At 55.9% G+C, this 12,751-nt stretch overlaps 4 protein-coding genes across 7 annotated transcripts in view; 2 read left to right on the top strand and 2 right to left on the bottom strand.

The window, feature by feature from the left end:
• Positions 1 to 3,381, bottom strand: part of CTSA (cathepsin A) — a 6,171-nt gene extending 2,790 nt beyond the window's left edge. Inside the window, exons 1-10 of the mRNA XM_077766367.1 lie at positions 3,194 to 3,381; positions 2,824 to 3,005; positions 2,558 to 2,669; positions 2,243 to 2,293; positions 2,068 to 2,154; positions 1,679 to 1,834; positions 1,275 to 1,366; positions 826 to 910; positions 141 to 232; positions 1 to 59 (exon numbers count right to left, since the gene is read on the bottom strand). The exon at positions 1 to 59 is cut by the window's left edge and continues 6 nt beyond it. Of these exons, the coding sequence (XP_077622493.1) occupies positions 1 to 59; positions 141 to 232; positions 826 to 910; positions 1,275 to 1,366; positions 1,679 to 1,834; positions 2,068 to 2,154; positions 2,243 to 2,293; positions 2,558 to 2,669; positions 2,824 to 3,005; positions 3,194 to 3,247 (970 nt within the window). The 5' untranslated portion in view covers positions 3,248 to 3,381. The remainder of the gene's footprint in view (positions 60 to 140; positions 233 to 825; positions 911 to 1,274; positions 1,367 to 1,678; positions 1,835 to 2,067; positions 2,155 to 2,242; positions 2,294 to 2,557; positions 2,670 to 2,823; positions 3,006 to 3,193) is intronic.
• A 97-nt stretch (positions 3,382 to 3,478) lies between these two features.
• On the top strand, positions 3,479 to 5,384 carry NEURL2 (neuralized E3 ubiquitin protein ligase 2). The gene is made up of 2 exons (XM_077766341.1): positions 3,479 to 4,365; positions 5,140 to 5,384. The coding sequence occupies exons 1-2, from the start codon at positions 3,624 to 3,626 to the stop codon at positions 5,253 to 5,255; spliced, it is 858 nt and encodes a 285-aa protein (XP_077622467.1). The 5' UTR covers positions 3,479 to 3,623; the 3' UTR covers positions 5,256 to 5,384.
• Positions 5,385 to 6,462: 1,078 nt separating this feature from the next.
• Positions 6,463 to 8,061, top strand: SPATA25 (spermatogenesis associated 25). Its single transcript, XM_077766355.1, has 2 exons — positions 6,463 to 7,031; positions 7,404 to 8,061. Exons 1-2 carry the CDS (start codon positions 6,893 to 6,895, stop codon positions 8,033 to 8,035), a joined length of 771 nt encoding a protein of 256 aa, XP_077622481.1. The 5' UTR covers positions 6,463 to 6,892; the 3' UTR covers positions 8,036 to 8,061.
• Positions 8,062 to 8,675: 614 nt separating this feature from the next.
• ZSWIM1 (zinc finger SWIM-type containing 1) lies at positions 8,676 to 11,710 on the bottom strand. 4 transcript variants are annotated; one of them, XM_077766319.1, is made up of 2 exons: positions 11,523 to 11,710; positions 8,676 to 10,693 (listed from the first exon to the last, which is right to left on the bottom strand). In XM_077766319.1, exon 2 carries the CDS (start codon positions 10,546 to 10,548, stop codon positions 9,178 to 9,180), a length of 1,371 nt encoding a protein of 456 aa, XP_077622445.1. In that variant the 5' UTR covers positions 10,549 to 10,693; positions 11,523 to 11,710; the 3' UTR covers positions 8,676 to 9,177. The 4 variants fall into 4 exon arrangements, with proteins under 4 accessions (XP_077622445.1, XP_077622435.1, XP_077622424.1 ...); XM_077766309.1 differs by having other exon boundaries at positions 11,477 to 11,710; XM_077766298.1 differs by having other exon boundaries at positions 11,412 to 11,710.
• Positions 11,711 to 12,751: the final 1,041 nt, after the last annotated feature.

Genomic DNA, 12,751 nt, shown 5'->3' on the forward strand with positions numbered 1-12,751 from the left:
GCGGCAGGCGAGTGAAGATGTTGCCCAAATCATGGAGCACTACAGCGTCCTTCTCATACCTGCAAGCGAAGTAGGGGACAGGTGCCTCAGCCTCCAGATGGGGGCTGCGACGGACCCCCAGGGCACATGGCGGGGCCTACCTTAAGTGGCCAGGCACACCCCCAGCACATGGGGCGTAGAGGTTGTAAATGTTGAGGCCGGAGTTGCTCACGATGCGGGACACTTCCTGCAGCTGCAATGACACACAGAGCCACCATGCTTCACGGACTCCTGGCCTCCCCCCGATCTCACCAGCCTATCCTAAGATTTGCCGCTCTCCTACTTTACTTCTTGTCGTTACCCTTCTCCCGCTTTTTTCTACAGGTAGGGAAACTGAGGCTCAGCGGAAGGAATCTGTCAGACCTGGGTCCAGAGCCTAGTGCTGCTACTTCCTAGCACTGTGACTCCAGGCGAGTGACTTTAACGTTCTTGGCCTCGGTTTCCTCTTCTGGAAAATGTGGACGATACGATCTCCCTTAAGGGAGGATCTTGAAGATTAAATAATCTACATTGACATAGTTCAGCCCAGTGTCTGGCACAGAGATGCCCAACAAGAGCGAGATCCTTTCCCTCACAGGGTTATAGGATTTGCCTAGAAAGTCACAGGAAGTAGTGGTGTGGTGGGAACCCATCCCTAGACGCGTCCCAGAGAACATCAGATGCCGGAGGAGGCAGGACAGGAAAGCTATAGGGGATGGGGTCAGGGGGTCCCCAAGGAGGGGATATGGTCCTTTTCTCAGGGCCAGGGGTCGCAGGGGTGACCCAGGTTGGGCGGCAGAACCTCACATTGGTCACGCATTCTGGGTCTGTATTGTCGTAGAAGTTACACTTGTTCTGAGAGCAGCAGTGGGTCTGGAGAGAAGACCAGAGCCTGCAGGAGACGCATGAAAGTGTTCAGGCCCAAGGTGGGCCTCCCACCTTCTCCCTCCAACCCCCCCGACCCCTCTCCCCCACCGCAACACCTGACCCCGGCCAATGAGGAAACAGATCACAGGGGATGGTATGTAGGTTGCGAACCTAGCTGCTCTGGGGCCACACAGCCAGCCCTCCTTAGTCCATTTAAGTTCTGGTCTCCTTTCTTTGGCCTTTCAGCACCAGACACTTCTGGCAATCCCAGCCCCCACCTCCTGCTCATAAACCAGGGTAGGGCCTGGGATATCATGTGCCTGGAGGGCACACCTGAGATCTCAAGACTTGCCCCACCCTGGAGATTGCCCAACTCCCCCTTCCAGTACCTGTTCCCAAGAAGGCCATGGTAGTAAGCGAAATAGACCAGGGAGTTGTCATTCTGCTCGTAGGAGGAGAGTCCGTTGCCCACAGCCAGCCCCTGTGAAACACCCAGGGCATTCAGGTCATCTGGAGGCATGGGGGAGCCTCCCCTGACTACACCCAGACCTTCAGCAATCTGGAAGCTGAAATGCAAGGTGGTTTGTGGGGAGGCCACTTGAAGCAAAGAACAGAGCTGGCTGTCTGACAGGTGAGCTTCCTGTTGTGGGAGGCACATGAGCAGACACAGGCCACCCAGTGGCAAGCATGTTATAAAGGGGACCAGGTTGGACAGAGCAAATGGCCTCTTTGACTTTGCCAACCACGAGGCCATGACAAGCTGCGTCTCTTCGCTCCTGCAGCGGCCCTGTACCTGCAGGTTCATGCTGGGATCCTGCATGACCAGCACTGCCAGCGTGGGGATGTAAATGCCGGCATAGCTCTCTCCGGTCAGGAAAAGCTCATTGTCCTTGTACTCCGGGAAGAGGCAGAAGAAATCCTTAAGGGCCTCAAAATTACTCTGGGCGACCTAGGGAAAAGAGAAGGAGAGAATCAAAAGGCTTTGGTATTTGAGCTGGAAAGACTCTGAGATAATGGCAACCACCCCCTTGGAGCAAGAGGAAGTGGCTTGGCCAAGACCACACATAGCATGTGATAGAGCCAAAATCCGGACTCCAAGGCCACCACGCTCTTGCCCTTCCAGGTCTTGCTACCTTTAGAGAACCAGGGAGGCTGGGGCACATGGGCAGGTACTGGACTCACCTCGGTGTCATTGGTTGCATAAGACTTGTCATCAGAGTAGGAGAAGCCCACCCCAGCTGGGGACTCAAGATACAATACATTGGCAATCTAGAGAGGAGGAGGAAACGAAATGAAGAAGAATCCCTGACCCATCCAAGGGCTCAGACACCCCCACAGGCCCCCGGTCCAGCTATACCAGGTTCCAGGAATAGGGGTTGTACTCCAGGGTGGCACCATCCGGCTGCACCTGAGGAGGAAAGAGATGGCTAAGTCCCAAGGGCTAACCGGATGCAAGGGAGGGGCTACCGTGCAGGGCACTTCACATTTGGGCAAAACCCCTGAAAGGTACAGACAGTCAAGCCAATGGTACAGATGAGGAAACCCAGGTTCAGGAAAGGGGCGCCCTTAGGGAAATCAAATCCTCCGAGTCCTGTTCGCCCTCCTCGGCGGCCCTTTCCTTTAGGAATGTTTCCCCTCCTGGTTAGGGGACAGAGAGTGGCTTTCCACTCACCAGGAAGGGGCCGTGCTCCGTGAGGAAGCCGTCTAAGGAGCTGCAGCCGGGCCCTCCGTTGAGCCAAAGCACCACAGGGCTGCTCTTGGGATCCTTCTGGGATTCCACAAACCTGGGAGGGGAGGCAGAGCAGGGTGGGCGCAGGCGGAGAGGCCCCTCCCGGCGCTCCCTGCTCCTAGGCTCCCTTGGGGGGGGGGGTTCTTCGGACCCTCCCCCACCCCGCGCCCCGTCACCTCCCCGCCCGGGACTGGGTAGGGGGCCCAGACCAGTAGTGGAGGTGCTTGGAGCCGGAGCCGCGGAGGTAGCCGGAGTACTGGCGGAAAGCTGGCTGCTTGGCCAGCCCGGGCAGGCACTGGATCTCGTCCGCCTCCGGCGCTGCCTGGCCCGGGGGCGCCCAGGGCAGCAGCAGCAGCAGCAGCCACAGCGGCGACAGCGCGGCTCGGACCATCTGCGGGAGGAAGTGGGGCCGACTGTTTCCGAGTTCCCTCGCTCCTCTTCTCTCCACTGCGATCGCTCCACTGAGGAGGTGGCGCCGCGGCGGCGTGAGGAGCCCCCCTGCCCCCGGCCCGGCCCCAGGGCCCCCCCGCCGCGCCGCCCAAGATTGCGGGTCCTCTCCAGCCTCCGGAGCGGCCTCACCTCGGCTCCCCTGCGTCCTTGCTCTCCAGGAGGGGCTCGGCCTCGGGAAGTCATGTGGAGCCCGAGTCACATGGGTGCCGGCGTCACGTGACAGGCTTCTTCTGGCGCCTCTCAGGTCTCCGGGGACCCTGGGGACGCTGGCGGAGGCGCCCGGCGCTGGGTCGGAGTCCGCGTGCTTCTCAGGTTGTGTCGCGGGTGCCAGCCACCGGATGATCCTAATGTAGGCGGCCAGGATCCCCCGGCCTCCCGGGGGCCCCGGTCCTGACGCGATGGCTGAGCGAGCGGCGCTAGGACCCCCGGGCAGAGCCTCCGGGAAGGGAGTGGGGGGTGGGGTGGGAGGGATACCTTACATGGTGCCCCCTCGGTCACTCTCTGAGCTCGCAGCCCAAAATAGCCCCCAGCGCCCGCTGGCCTGTCTCACGGCTGGGAGATGGCTGCTGTCTCCGAGCCCGTGGACTTGGGTGCGCCCTGGAGACCAGCGCGTCCCGAGCCCCCTCCTACCCGCTTCCACCCGGTGCATGGTGCCAACATCCGCGTGGACCCCTCCGGGACACGGGCCACACGCGTGGAGAGTTTCGCTCACGGCCTGTGCTTCAGTCGCGAGCCGCTGGCCCCGGGCCAGGTATTCTTGGTCGAGATCGAGGAGAAAGAACTGGGCTGGTGCGGACACCTGCGCCTCGGCCTGACTGCGCTAGACCCCGCCACTCTGGCCGCGGTGCCCGAGTTTTCGCTGCCCGACCTGGTCAGCCTCGGCCACACCTGGGTCTTTGCCATCACGCGCCATCACAACCGCGTGCCCCGGGAGGACCGCCCAGAGGCAGAGGCACCGGTCCCCAGCCGCCCCCCAGCCCTCCTGGTGGAACCCTATCTGTGCATTGAGCAGTTTCGTATTCCCCGCGACCGCCTGGTGGGCCGCAGCCGGCCTGGGCTCTACAGCCACCTCTTGGATCAGCTGTATGAGCTGAACGTGCTGCCTCCGACCGCGCGCCGCAGCCGCCTGGGCGTTCTTTTCTGCCCGCGCCCGGACGGCACGGCAGACATGCACATCGTCATCAACGGCGAGGACATGGGCCCCAGCGCCCGGGGGCTGCCAGCCGCCCAGCCCCTCTACGCGGTGGTGGACGTGTTTGCCTCCACCAAGAGCGTGCGCCTGGTCCAGCTCGAGTATGGCTGTAGGTATCCCTCCCCCTGGGCAGCGACCCCTCCTGGCCCGGCGTGGGGACGGGAACTTGCCAGGACTCCCAAGCTAGCCAGCAAGGCTTTGTCTGTCCAGCATTCCTTTCGAAGTTGGGGGACCTAATTTCCAATTATGCCTCTGCTTGTGATCTTGGACAAGTCACTCCCTGGCGCTGGGTGTCAGGTTAGCCATCTCAGTTGTGATGGACTAGGAATGCTGGCTTTGCCAGTATTTTCTGCATTAACCTAGAATCCCTAGGGCAGGAATCCTAAACTGACTTTACACCCAGGCTGCTTTGGAAATCGTGTGCTCTTTTATTAGACAAATGCTCCTCAATTTGGGCAAACCAGTTTAAAGGCATCGTAGGCCCCGGATTAAGAGCATTTTAAGCCTGAGGTCTGGTCCTTTATAGCCCTGCTAAGCTCTTTATTTATACCTGTGATCATTTTACGAATTCACTGAACTAGAACCCACTGTGTGTCAGGCCTGTGCTGGAGGCTGGGTGAGCATAGGTGAATCGAGCATGGAGTACAGGGGCACTACGTGTATCCCCAGAGGCTCTAAGGAAGGTTAAAATAGAAACAGGGCTGCAGCAATGTCAAAGTTTTGAAAGAGGTGCTTATCTCGACCACGTGAACAGCCCCATGACTCAGGCTGGGCCTGAAGAGCAGAGGGGACTTGCCCAAGTTGGCAAAGGGAGAAGCAAGACCTAGACCTTTTAGGTCTCAGCCTCAAGTTCAGTTTGCCTTTGACAGCCTTCTTTCCACAGTGCCATCCCTGCAGACTCTGTGCCGCCTGGTCATCCAGAGGAGTGTGGTGCACCGGCTGGCCATTGATGGGCTCCACCTGCCGAAAGGGCTTAAGGATTTCTGCAAGTATGAGTAAAGGGCTGCAGCCACCCTGGGACAGGGCCCCAGGAGCATGCCCTGGCCCTGGAGCTGTGGCTGGTCTGAAGCTGGCCATACCGCTGCCAACCAGGCCGGGAAATAAACACAGCGATGCTGACACTGATCATTGGAGGATCTCCTTGTCCTGGAAGCCTGTGAGGGGCACTTTTTAGGATCACTGCGGATCAGCAGGTCAGAGCAAGAGTGAGCATTTTATTTTTTATTTTATTTTTTTTAAGAGAGAGAGAGGGGCACCTGGGTGGCTTAGTCGGTTAAGCGTCCAACTTTCGCTTAGGTCATGATCTCGCGGTTCCAGCCCCGCGTCGGGGGCTGTGCTGACTGCCAGCTCAGAGCCTGGAGCCTGTTTCAGTCTGTGAGTCCCTCTCCCTCTGGCCCTCCCCTGCTCGCGCTGTCTCTCTCTCCTAGAAATAAATAAAACATTTAAAAAAAAAAAGAGGGAGAGAGAGAGAGAGAGAGAACGAACAGGGAAGGGGCAGAGAGGAAGAGAATCCCAAGCAGGCTCCACAGTCAGCACGGAGCCTGATGCTGGGTTTGAACTCACGAATCATGAAATCATAACCCGAACCAAAATCAAAACCAAGAGTCGGGGGCACCTAATGGACTGAGCCACCCAGGCACCCCAAGAGAGAGCATTTTAGACATCACCCAGACCAGTGGTGCTTGGCCTCTCTACTCATTAGGGTTATCTGGGATACCTAGAGAGCTGATACCCTGAACCCCATCTCCAGAGATTCTCATTCCATTTATCAGAGGATTAGGCCTAGACATCATTCTTCTGTAAGAACGGCTTGGAGATTCTTTTTTTTTTTTTTATTGCTGACAGAGAGAGAGAGACTGCGTGAGCAGTGGAGGGTCAGAGAGAGAGGGAGATACAGTATCAACAGGCTCCAGGCTCTGAGCTAGCTGGCAGCACAGAGTCTGACGCAGCGCTTGAACCCACGAACTGTGAGATCATGACCTGAGCCAAAGTCAGATGCTTAAGCGACTGAGCCACCCAGGCGCCCCAAAATGGCTTGGAGATGCTAATGTACAGTCAGAATTGAGAAGCATTCCTCTAGAACAGAGGTCTTGACTTTGGCGTATATTATAACCACTTAAAGAAGTTTGAAAAATACTGATAACTGGGTCTGACCCTGGGATTCTGATTTAATTGGCCTGGGATGAAGCTGGGCATCAGTGTTTCTAAAAGCTCCCAAGAGAATTTAATGTTAGACCCAGTGTCCCCCAGACCACGATTTCATTTTGCAGATGGGAAACTGGAGCCCAGAGATGGGAATGTATTCCAAAGTCACACAGCAAATTCCTTCTCTCATACTGCAGAGCACAAAACACTCACCTCCTTTATTTGTTTCTCTGATCATTCACTTCCATACAAACAAGCTCATTTAATCCTCACAACTCCTTGTGAGGTGGTGGGCAGCCATTACTCCCACTTTAGAGGAGGAGGTCAGGGAAGAAAACTGTCTCAGTGACTCACCTAAGATAGAGGTAAGAACCTAGAATGTCCAGTCCCTAGTCCAGTGCTCTTTTAACCTCATCCCATTGTCATATACAGGTTCTAGAATAAACAGGTCAGTGCTGTGAGGTGGGTTCCAGGTGTACAGGGGAAGGACTATGAAGCGACATTCTAGAATGGTGGAAAGGGTAGGAGAGGAGGCGGGTGACTGTTCCCTCACAAACGGGGGCTTTGGGGCAGCCATGTCCTATTTCACGTCTCCACAAGCTCATCAAGGTCTTCTGTCTTCCGGCCAAGGTGAGAGGGGGGCTTCCGGAACTAGAGGGGGTGCCACAGCTTCCCCTGAGAACTTGTTTCCTGGCTCTGGGGAGATGGAGGTTCCGCCGGGCATTTTGGGGCTGGCCTTGGAGTCATTCTTTGAAGAAAGCCGTTCCAAAAGTCCTTGCCGCTAGCTACCTGCCTGCTCACTCATTCATTCAACAAACACTCCTCCATTACTTATTCGACGCTGGGGACTAGGGGTGTGGCTATGAGTAAAACACCTAGTTCCCAACCGCCTGACAGCCCTGTTGGGGCTTCTGTTTCCAGTGCTCTGCTCCTATGCCCTGCCCCTCAGGGCCTCCTCAGAGAGACCAAGAATAACATTCCATCTCCTTCCTGTCTCTACAGGTGGGGCTGCCTCTCCGGGCTCATCCCTTGGTCTCTATAGTCCTATAGAGCCAGGGGTGGTGGCCTCAGGTGGACCAGGCCCACTGAGCCAGCAAGCTGAGCAGCTGGTACCTGCTGCCCAGGCCTGGGGCCCGGCCCTGGCAGTGCCGGAAGCCAGGGGCTGCCCTGGGGGCGCTGGCTGGGAGATCCTGCAGCGCAAGGAGTACGGCCGACACAACCACAAACTCCCCCACGCGCTGCAGCCGGAGAGCCTGGGCTGGGAGGACGGCTGCTCCCGGGGCGGCGCCCCCCACCTGGGTGGCCCTGGCAGGCCCGGGCCCCTGCTGCTGCGTGGGCTGTCACCGGGGATTTTACCGATGCCCCCTGAGGCCGGGGGGAAGGAGGCCGGCTCCCAGCCTGACATCTGCATCCTTACCCTGGCCATGATGATCGCTGGCATCCCCACCGTGCCTGTCCCAGGCCTGCGGGAAGAGGACCTGATCCGGGCGGCTCAAGCTTTCATGATGGCCCATCCAGAGCCAGAGGGGGCAGGGGAGGGGGCGCGGTGGGAGCAGGCACCTGCCCACACAGCCTCGGGGCAAATGCCCCTAATGAGACCCAGGAGAGGCCAGCCTCCTAGCCCCTGCTTGTAGCTGGATGAAATAGCACCAGACACATAGGGCGGCTTCTCTGTATGGTTTTTGGGCAGACAGGACTGGGGGTGCCTGTGGCAAGGATGGGGATAGGGTGGTCGTTTGAGCCACTCTGACGAATGCAAGTCTTTCATCAGGGTCCAGACCCCAGGAAGTTTCTCCAGATACCGCTACGTCAGGAAATAGATCTATTGGAGTAGTTACGATGGAAATTACCTGAGGTAGGGGCCCCGGCCTGGAGTGGAGGCCGCTTTTGTATTGTTTTGGGATTCGATCAAGATTTCTTGTACAAAGTGCTAGGCAATGTGAATGTTCCTCTTGCCTTACATTTCCCAGCCAGCCGAGGGCAGGTGATGGGACCAGAGGCGAGGAAGGGAAATGAGCACTGGGCACGGCCAGCGCATGCAGGCTCTCCTTTCCTCTTACCAATGCTGTGAGATCTCCATTTTTACAGATGAACAAGATGGAGCCTTTTGAAAGGCAACTTGCCTGAAGTCTCAGAGCTAGTAAAAGGCACAAGTAGGCCTCAGAAATCAGGCAAAGAACCAGGATTTGCATGCAGTGTTAGCAAAGACTCCAGTCTTCTTTCCACGATATTTGCTCTGCTACCTTCTAGAAGACAAAAAAACTAGACAAGTGCTGGAATAGGCAACATTTGACTTTAATGACTTCTGGGTGGGGGGAGGGGGACAAAGGCTGGATCCACCTTCTCTGTGGGTCAGGCGTGTCATCTAATGACTGGGGAAGCTGTTACCAAGCCCCTGCCCTTGATCTCCACTCAGTGTCTCATTCTAGAGCAGGGGGTCACCTGTTTTTGTAAGGCCCTGGAGTGAAGAATGGTTTTTAACCTTTGGAAAAGGCTGTCAACACAAAACCAAACCAAGAATATACAACAGAGACTGTGGCCAGCAAAGTCTAAAATATTTACTGCTAGGCCCTTTACAGAAAAGGTTTGCTGACTGCTGTCTGAGGGAACTAGACACATTTTCGGTAGCAGCCTGCAGTAGGCTAGAAGGGTCTTGTCCTTTCCTGGAGGGAGGGCCCACCAAAGTACAACAGTGTGAGTGCATGTGGGTTGTGTGTGTGTAGGGCTGGACGTGAGTGTGTACGTGTGTGCAAGCATCCCTGGGCACCGGGGGTAATCAGAGTTGGACCTGCTCATAAGGGCCGATCCAGTTGTCGGCCAGTTCCCGCAGGGTGCTGTACCTCCGCTCGAACTCCTCCTGGCTGCAGTGCTGCAAGAGCTGACTCACCTCCTCAGTGAGGAGCGCCACGGCCAAGTGCTTGTCCAGCGTCTCACTCCACTTGCTGCCCAGGATGTTGTCTAGACTGGCGGCACAGCCCGCTGTCCACTGAGCTGGCAGCATGTCGGGCTGGAGCACCTGATGGCGGGCGCTGAGCAGGGCCAGGATGTGGCGGCAGGGCAGGTTGAAGGCCTGGTTAAAGTAGCAGCTGCAGCTGGCAGGGGGCTGGGGCTGCACCCTATGGGTGTCCTCCAGGATCTGAATGTTCACCTTTTCTGAGCCGGAGCCAATGAGGTGCACGGATTTCTGGACCACAGCAAGCTCACCCAGACAGAGCTGGGCCGCTGGCCCCGTGCAGATGGCATTGAGGGAGTGCTGGATGCGGGCTTCTACCAACTGCTCCACTCTGGGGCTTTCGGGGCTGCTGTCTAAGGGGACGTGACTGTTCTGGGGACTCGGGCCCAGGCTGAAGCTGGCCTTGTCTCCAGAGTTCTGCTGCACGTACCGGAGCAGCAAGGTCATGCCTTGTTCCACACACGGGGTGGTGCCAAAGAACTGGCTGAGGACGCGGGTGGTGACCTCCAGGCCCTGGAAGTAGCGGCTGCTCTCAGCCCGGCTTCTCCAGCGGTGGGCCAGCCAGATGCGGTCATTGAGCAGCCAGTGAGAGTGGAGCTCGGGCAGCTGGGCCGGAGGGATGCAGCTGCTCAGGAGCGTGTACAACTTCCTCAGGTTGCCGGCCGTGGCTGAGCACATGGTGCTCTGCAGGGAAGTGAGGAGCACCCTCTCCATGGGCTGTTCAAGGGACAGCTGGTAGAACTTGCCCTGGAGGAACTTACAGATGTGGAAGGCTGAGAGCAGCACCTCGGCTGCGGGGAACTCCATAGCCAGGGTGGGCAGGGGGAGGAAGTGGGGATCCACCAGGATGGTACACACTCTCTCCCATGCTGGGTTAAACTTCTTAAACACTTGGAACATCTGGGCCAGGCCTTCAGCATCCTCCTTGGCGGGAATGGCGAAGTAGACTGCCCGGGCAAGATGACCCTCCAGCTGCACCCGGGGTCCATCTACCAGGAAGGTGTATAGCACCTTGCCCACTGGGTTATAGGTCCGGTGGATAAATAAGATCTCAGGGAAACGGGCGAAGACACCTTGCATAAAGCAGCTCTGGTAGTTGAGGGTATCTAACTGAGCAGTCTTGCTAACCTGATACAGCAGCAGAGGTGGGTTCGGTTCCTCAATCAGGAGTTCATTCAGCATCGTCAGGGCCATGGGGAAGTGGGAGATGTCTAGATGCCAAGGTCAGAATACTTTCTCAGCAAGGCTGCTGTCCAGGAGACTCTCAGGATTTCAAGCGCCAACTAAACTGAAGCCTGAGGCTGGACCGTAGTTCCCAGATCTTGTTCCAAAGATGGGCCTATGGAGAGGAACACAAGTTTAAGGCAATAGTAGGGCCTTGGCTCTTCAATTATTTATCCAGACAATATAGCTTACTATGTAAATACTGCTTATTATTATGACAGTATTGCTTGCTGTTCTGGGGGAGACATACAATAAACATGTAAACAAATAAAGATATAACAAATAATGAAGGTTACAAAGACCACAAAACTGGGAAACAGGTAGAGAGTAAGGTGTGGGGGAGGAAGGGACACTTTAGCTAAGGTGGCCAGGGAAGCTCTCTCTGGGTGGGGAGAGAGGATGACATTGGAGTTGAGACCAACTGGTAAACGCCATGGAGTCAGTTCCAAGAGATTTAAATGGGCGTGAAGGCTGGAGCTGTAATATGGTCTTTTTTTTTTTTTTCTTAAATAACATTTTAAATATTTGTTTAGTACTTTATATTTGCAAATTACTGCCGGCATCCACTCTCCCATTTGGTCCTTGTTTATACAAGAGAACTGACTGCCCCCAAAACTGTATGATTCTGGGCAAGTCAGTGACTCTCTCTGAGCCTCAACCCCTGGAACCACGAACAGGGGCGGTCAAATGTGCATGGCTTCTCCTGCCTCTCCATAAATCCTTCTATTAATAATTGTAGTACTCTGTTAAAATGTTTCCTCTATTTGGCCCCATTCTACAGATGAGAAACTGAGGTTTCTTATCTGAGAAAAGAGATTAAGTGACTTGCCCACCATCACTCTGTAAGTAGCCGCAAGCTGAATCTTTGGCTTCGGATCCTGACTGCTTTCCACAGTACCTGAGGTCCAAACACCAGAGAGGGGACGCAGCCTCTGACCTCTCACCTCTAACCCCGGTGAGGATGTAGATGTCTGACGTTCCCACTCGGAGTCCGGCCGGAGCCAGAAGAGAAGTCAACCTTCCACCCCTTTCGGGGCTGGGTCAAGGCCGACCGCGGTCATCAATTGCCTCACACCTCTACCCCTTCGGAAACCACTCACCCACTGCCTGGCTCCGTCGCCATTTCTCCCTATTTGACCCTGCCTGACTCTGACTGACCTCTAGGCTCACCAACCGCGGCGCCAGCTTCGCCGTGACTCGGTCCAATGGCCTGAAGAGCCCGCGTTCGATCTTTGGGGCATAGACCAATCGTAGCCCGGCGATTTGTGGGCGGGTGCTGTTCCTAGGGTTACGAGGGGCTCGTCTGACGGTGACCAATAAAAGCCCGAGGATACTAGCATTCAGGCAAGCCGAAGCCCTGAGGCTGGAACTCCAGAGCCGCGTGTCTGGGGAGAAGTCTCTGGAAGTGCATGTTACTATGGAAACTCCTCAGAGGCCGCAAATGAAAAGAAAAATAAATTGCAGTGCTTTATGGATTTTTTTTTTTTCTTGTCAAATTCCAAAGCCCCAGAGGGGTAGGAAAGTGTGCCTATGTACTGTGACTCCTGCCTAATGGGGAGATGGATGCCCAGGTCTCAAATTCTGCCTTCTCCATTAGGCGTCAGGGACCCAACCCCTAGAGTAGAGGAAATCCAGATCTCCTTGGGAGGGCTGAACATTGGTGTTGCCCAGCCCCACACGCTCCAGTGTTTTGCAGAAGAAAGAGATCCAGAACGGTGCCGTGACTTACGGTCCCGGTGCAAGAGGCAAGACTGACGGCTATCTTTGACCTCTTTGACTTCGGTTCCCCTGAAGATGGTATCTTGAAAAGCTGGGTAGCTCCCAGCTTTAGGTGGTTAAGATTATCAACTAGCATCAACAACAAAAATCCATGCTGGTGCTTAAAACTGGAACAGGGGTGCCTGGGTAGCTCAGTCAGTTAAGCTCCGACTCTTGATTTCTGCTGGGGTCATGATCTCACGGTTTCTAAGATCAAGCCCTGCCTGGGACTGCGCTGGGAGCCGGGAACCTGCTTAGGATTTTCTCCTCCCGACTTCCCCTCCCCCCCATCCCTGCTCGCTCGCTCTTAAAATAAATAACTACACTTCAAAGAAAAAAAACTGGAAGGAAATGTTCTGTTTGTATAAATCTAGAGGGTAAATTGGGATTAGAACAGGCCAACACTTATTTTTAC

Source organism: Crocuta crocuta, unplaced genomic scaffold, assembly GCF_008692635.1.
Source record: "Crocuta crocuta isolate KB4526 unplaced genomic scaffold, BGI_CrCroc_1.0 scaffold71, whole genome shotgun sequence".
NCBI lineage: Eukaryota > Metazoa > Chordata > Mammalia > Carnivora > Hyaenidae > Crocuta > Crocuta crocuta.

Bases quoted from the DNA above. Each gene is read 5' to 3' on its own strand.
- NEURL2 (XM_077766341.1), top strand. From the start codon at position 3,624: ATGGCTGCTGTCTCCGAGCCCGTGGACTTGGGTGCGCCCTGGAGACCA. The intron at 4,366-5,139 runs GTAGGTATCCCT...TTCTTTCCACAG, and splicing joins GGTCCAGCTCGAGTATGGCT to TGCCATCCCTGCAGACTCTG.
- SPATA25 (XM_077766355.1), top strand. From the start codon at position 6,893: ATGAAGCGACATTCTAGAATGGTGGAAAGGGTAGGAGAGGAGGCGGGT. The intron at 7,032-7,403 runs GTGAGAGGGGGG...CTGTCTCTACAG, and splicing joins TCTTCTGTCTTCCGGCCAAG to GTGGGGCTGCCTCTCCGGGC.
- ZSWIM1 (XM_077766319.1), bottom strand. From the start codon at position 10,548: ATGGCCCTGACGATGCTGAATGAACTCCTGATTGAGGAACCGAACCCA.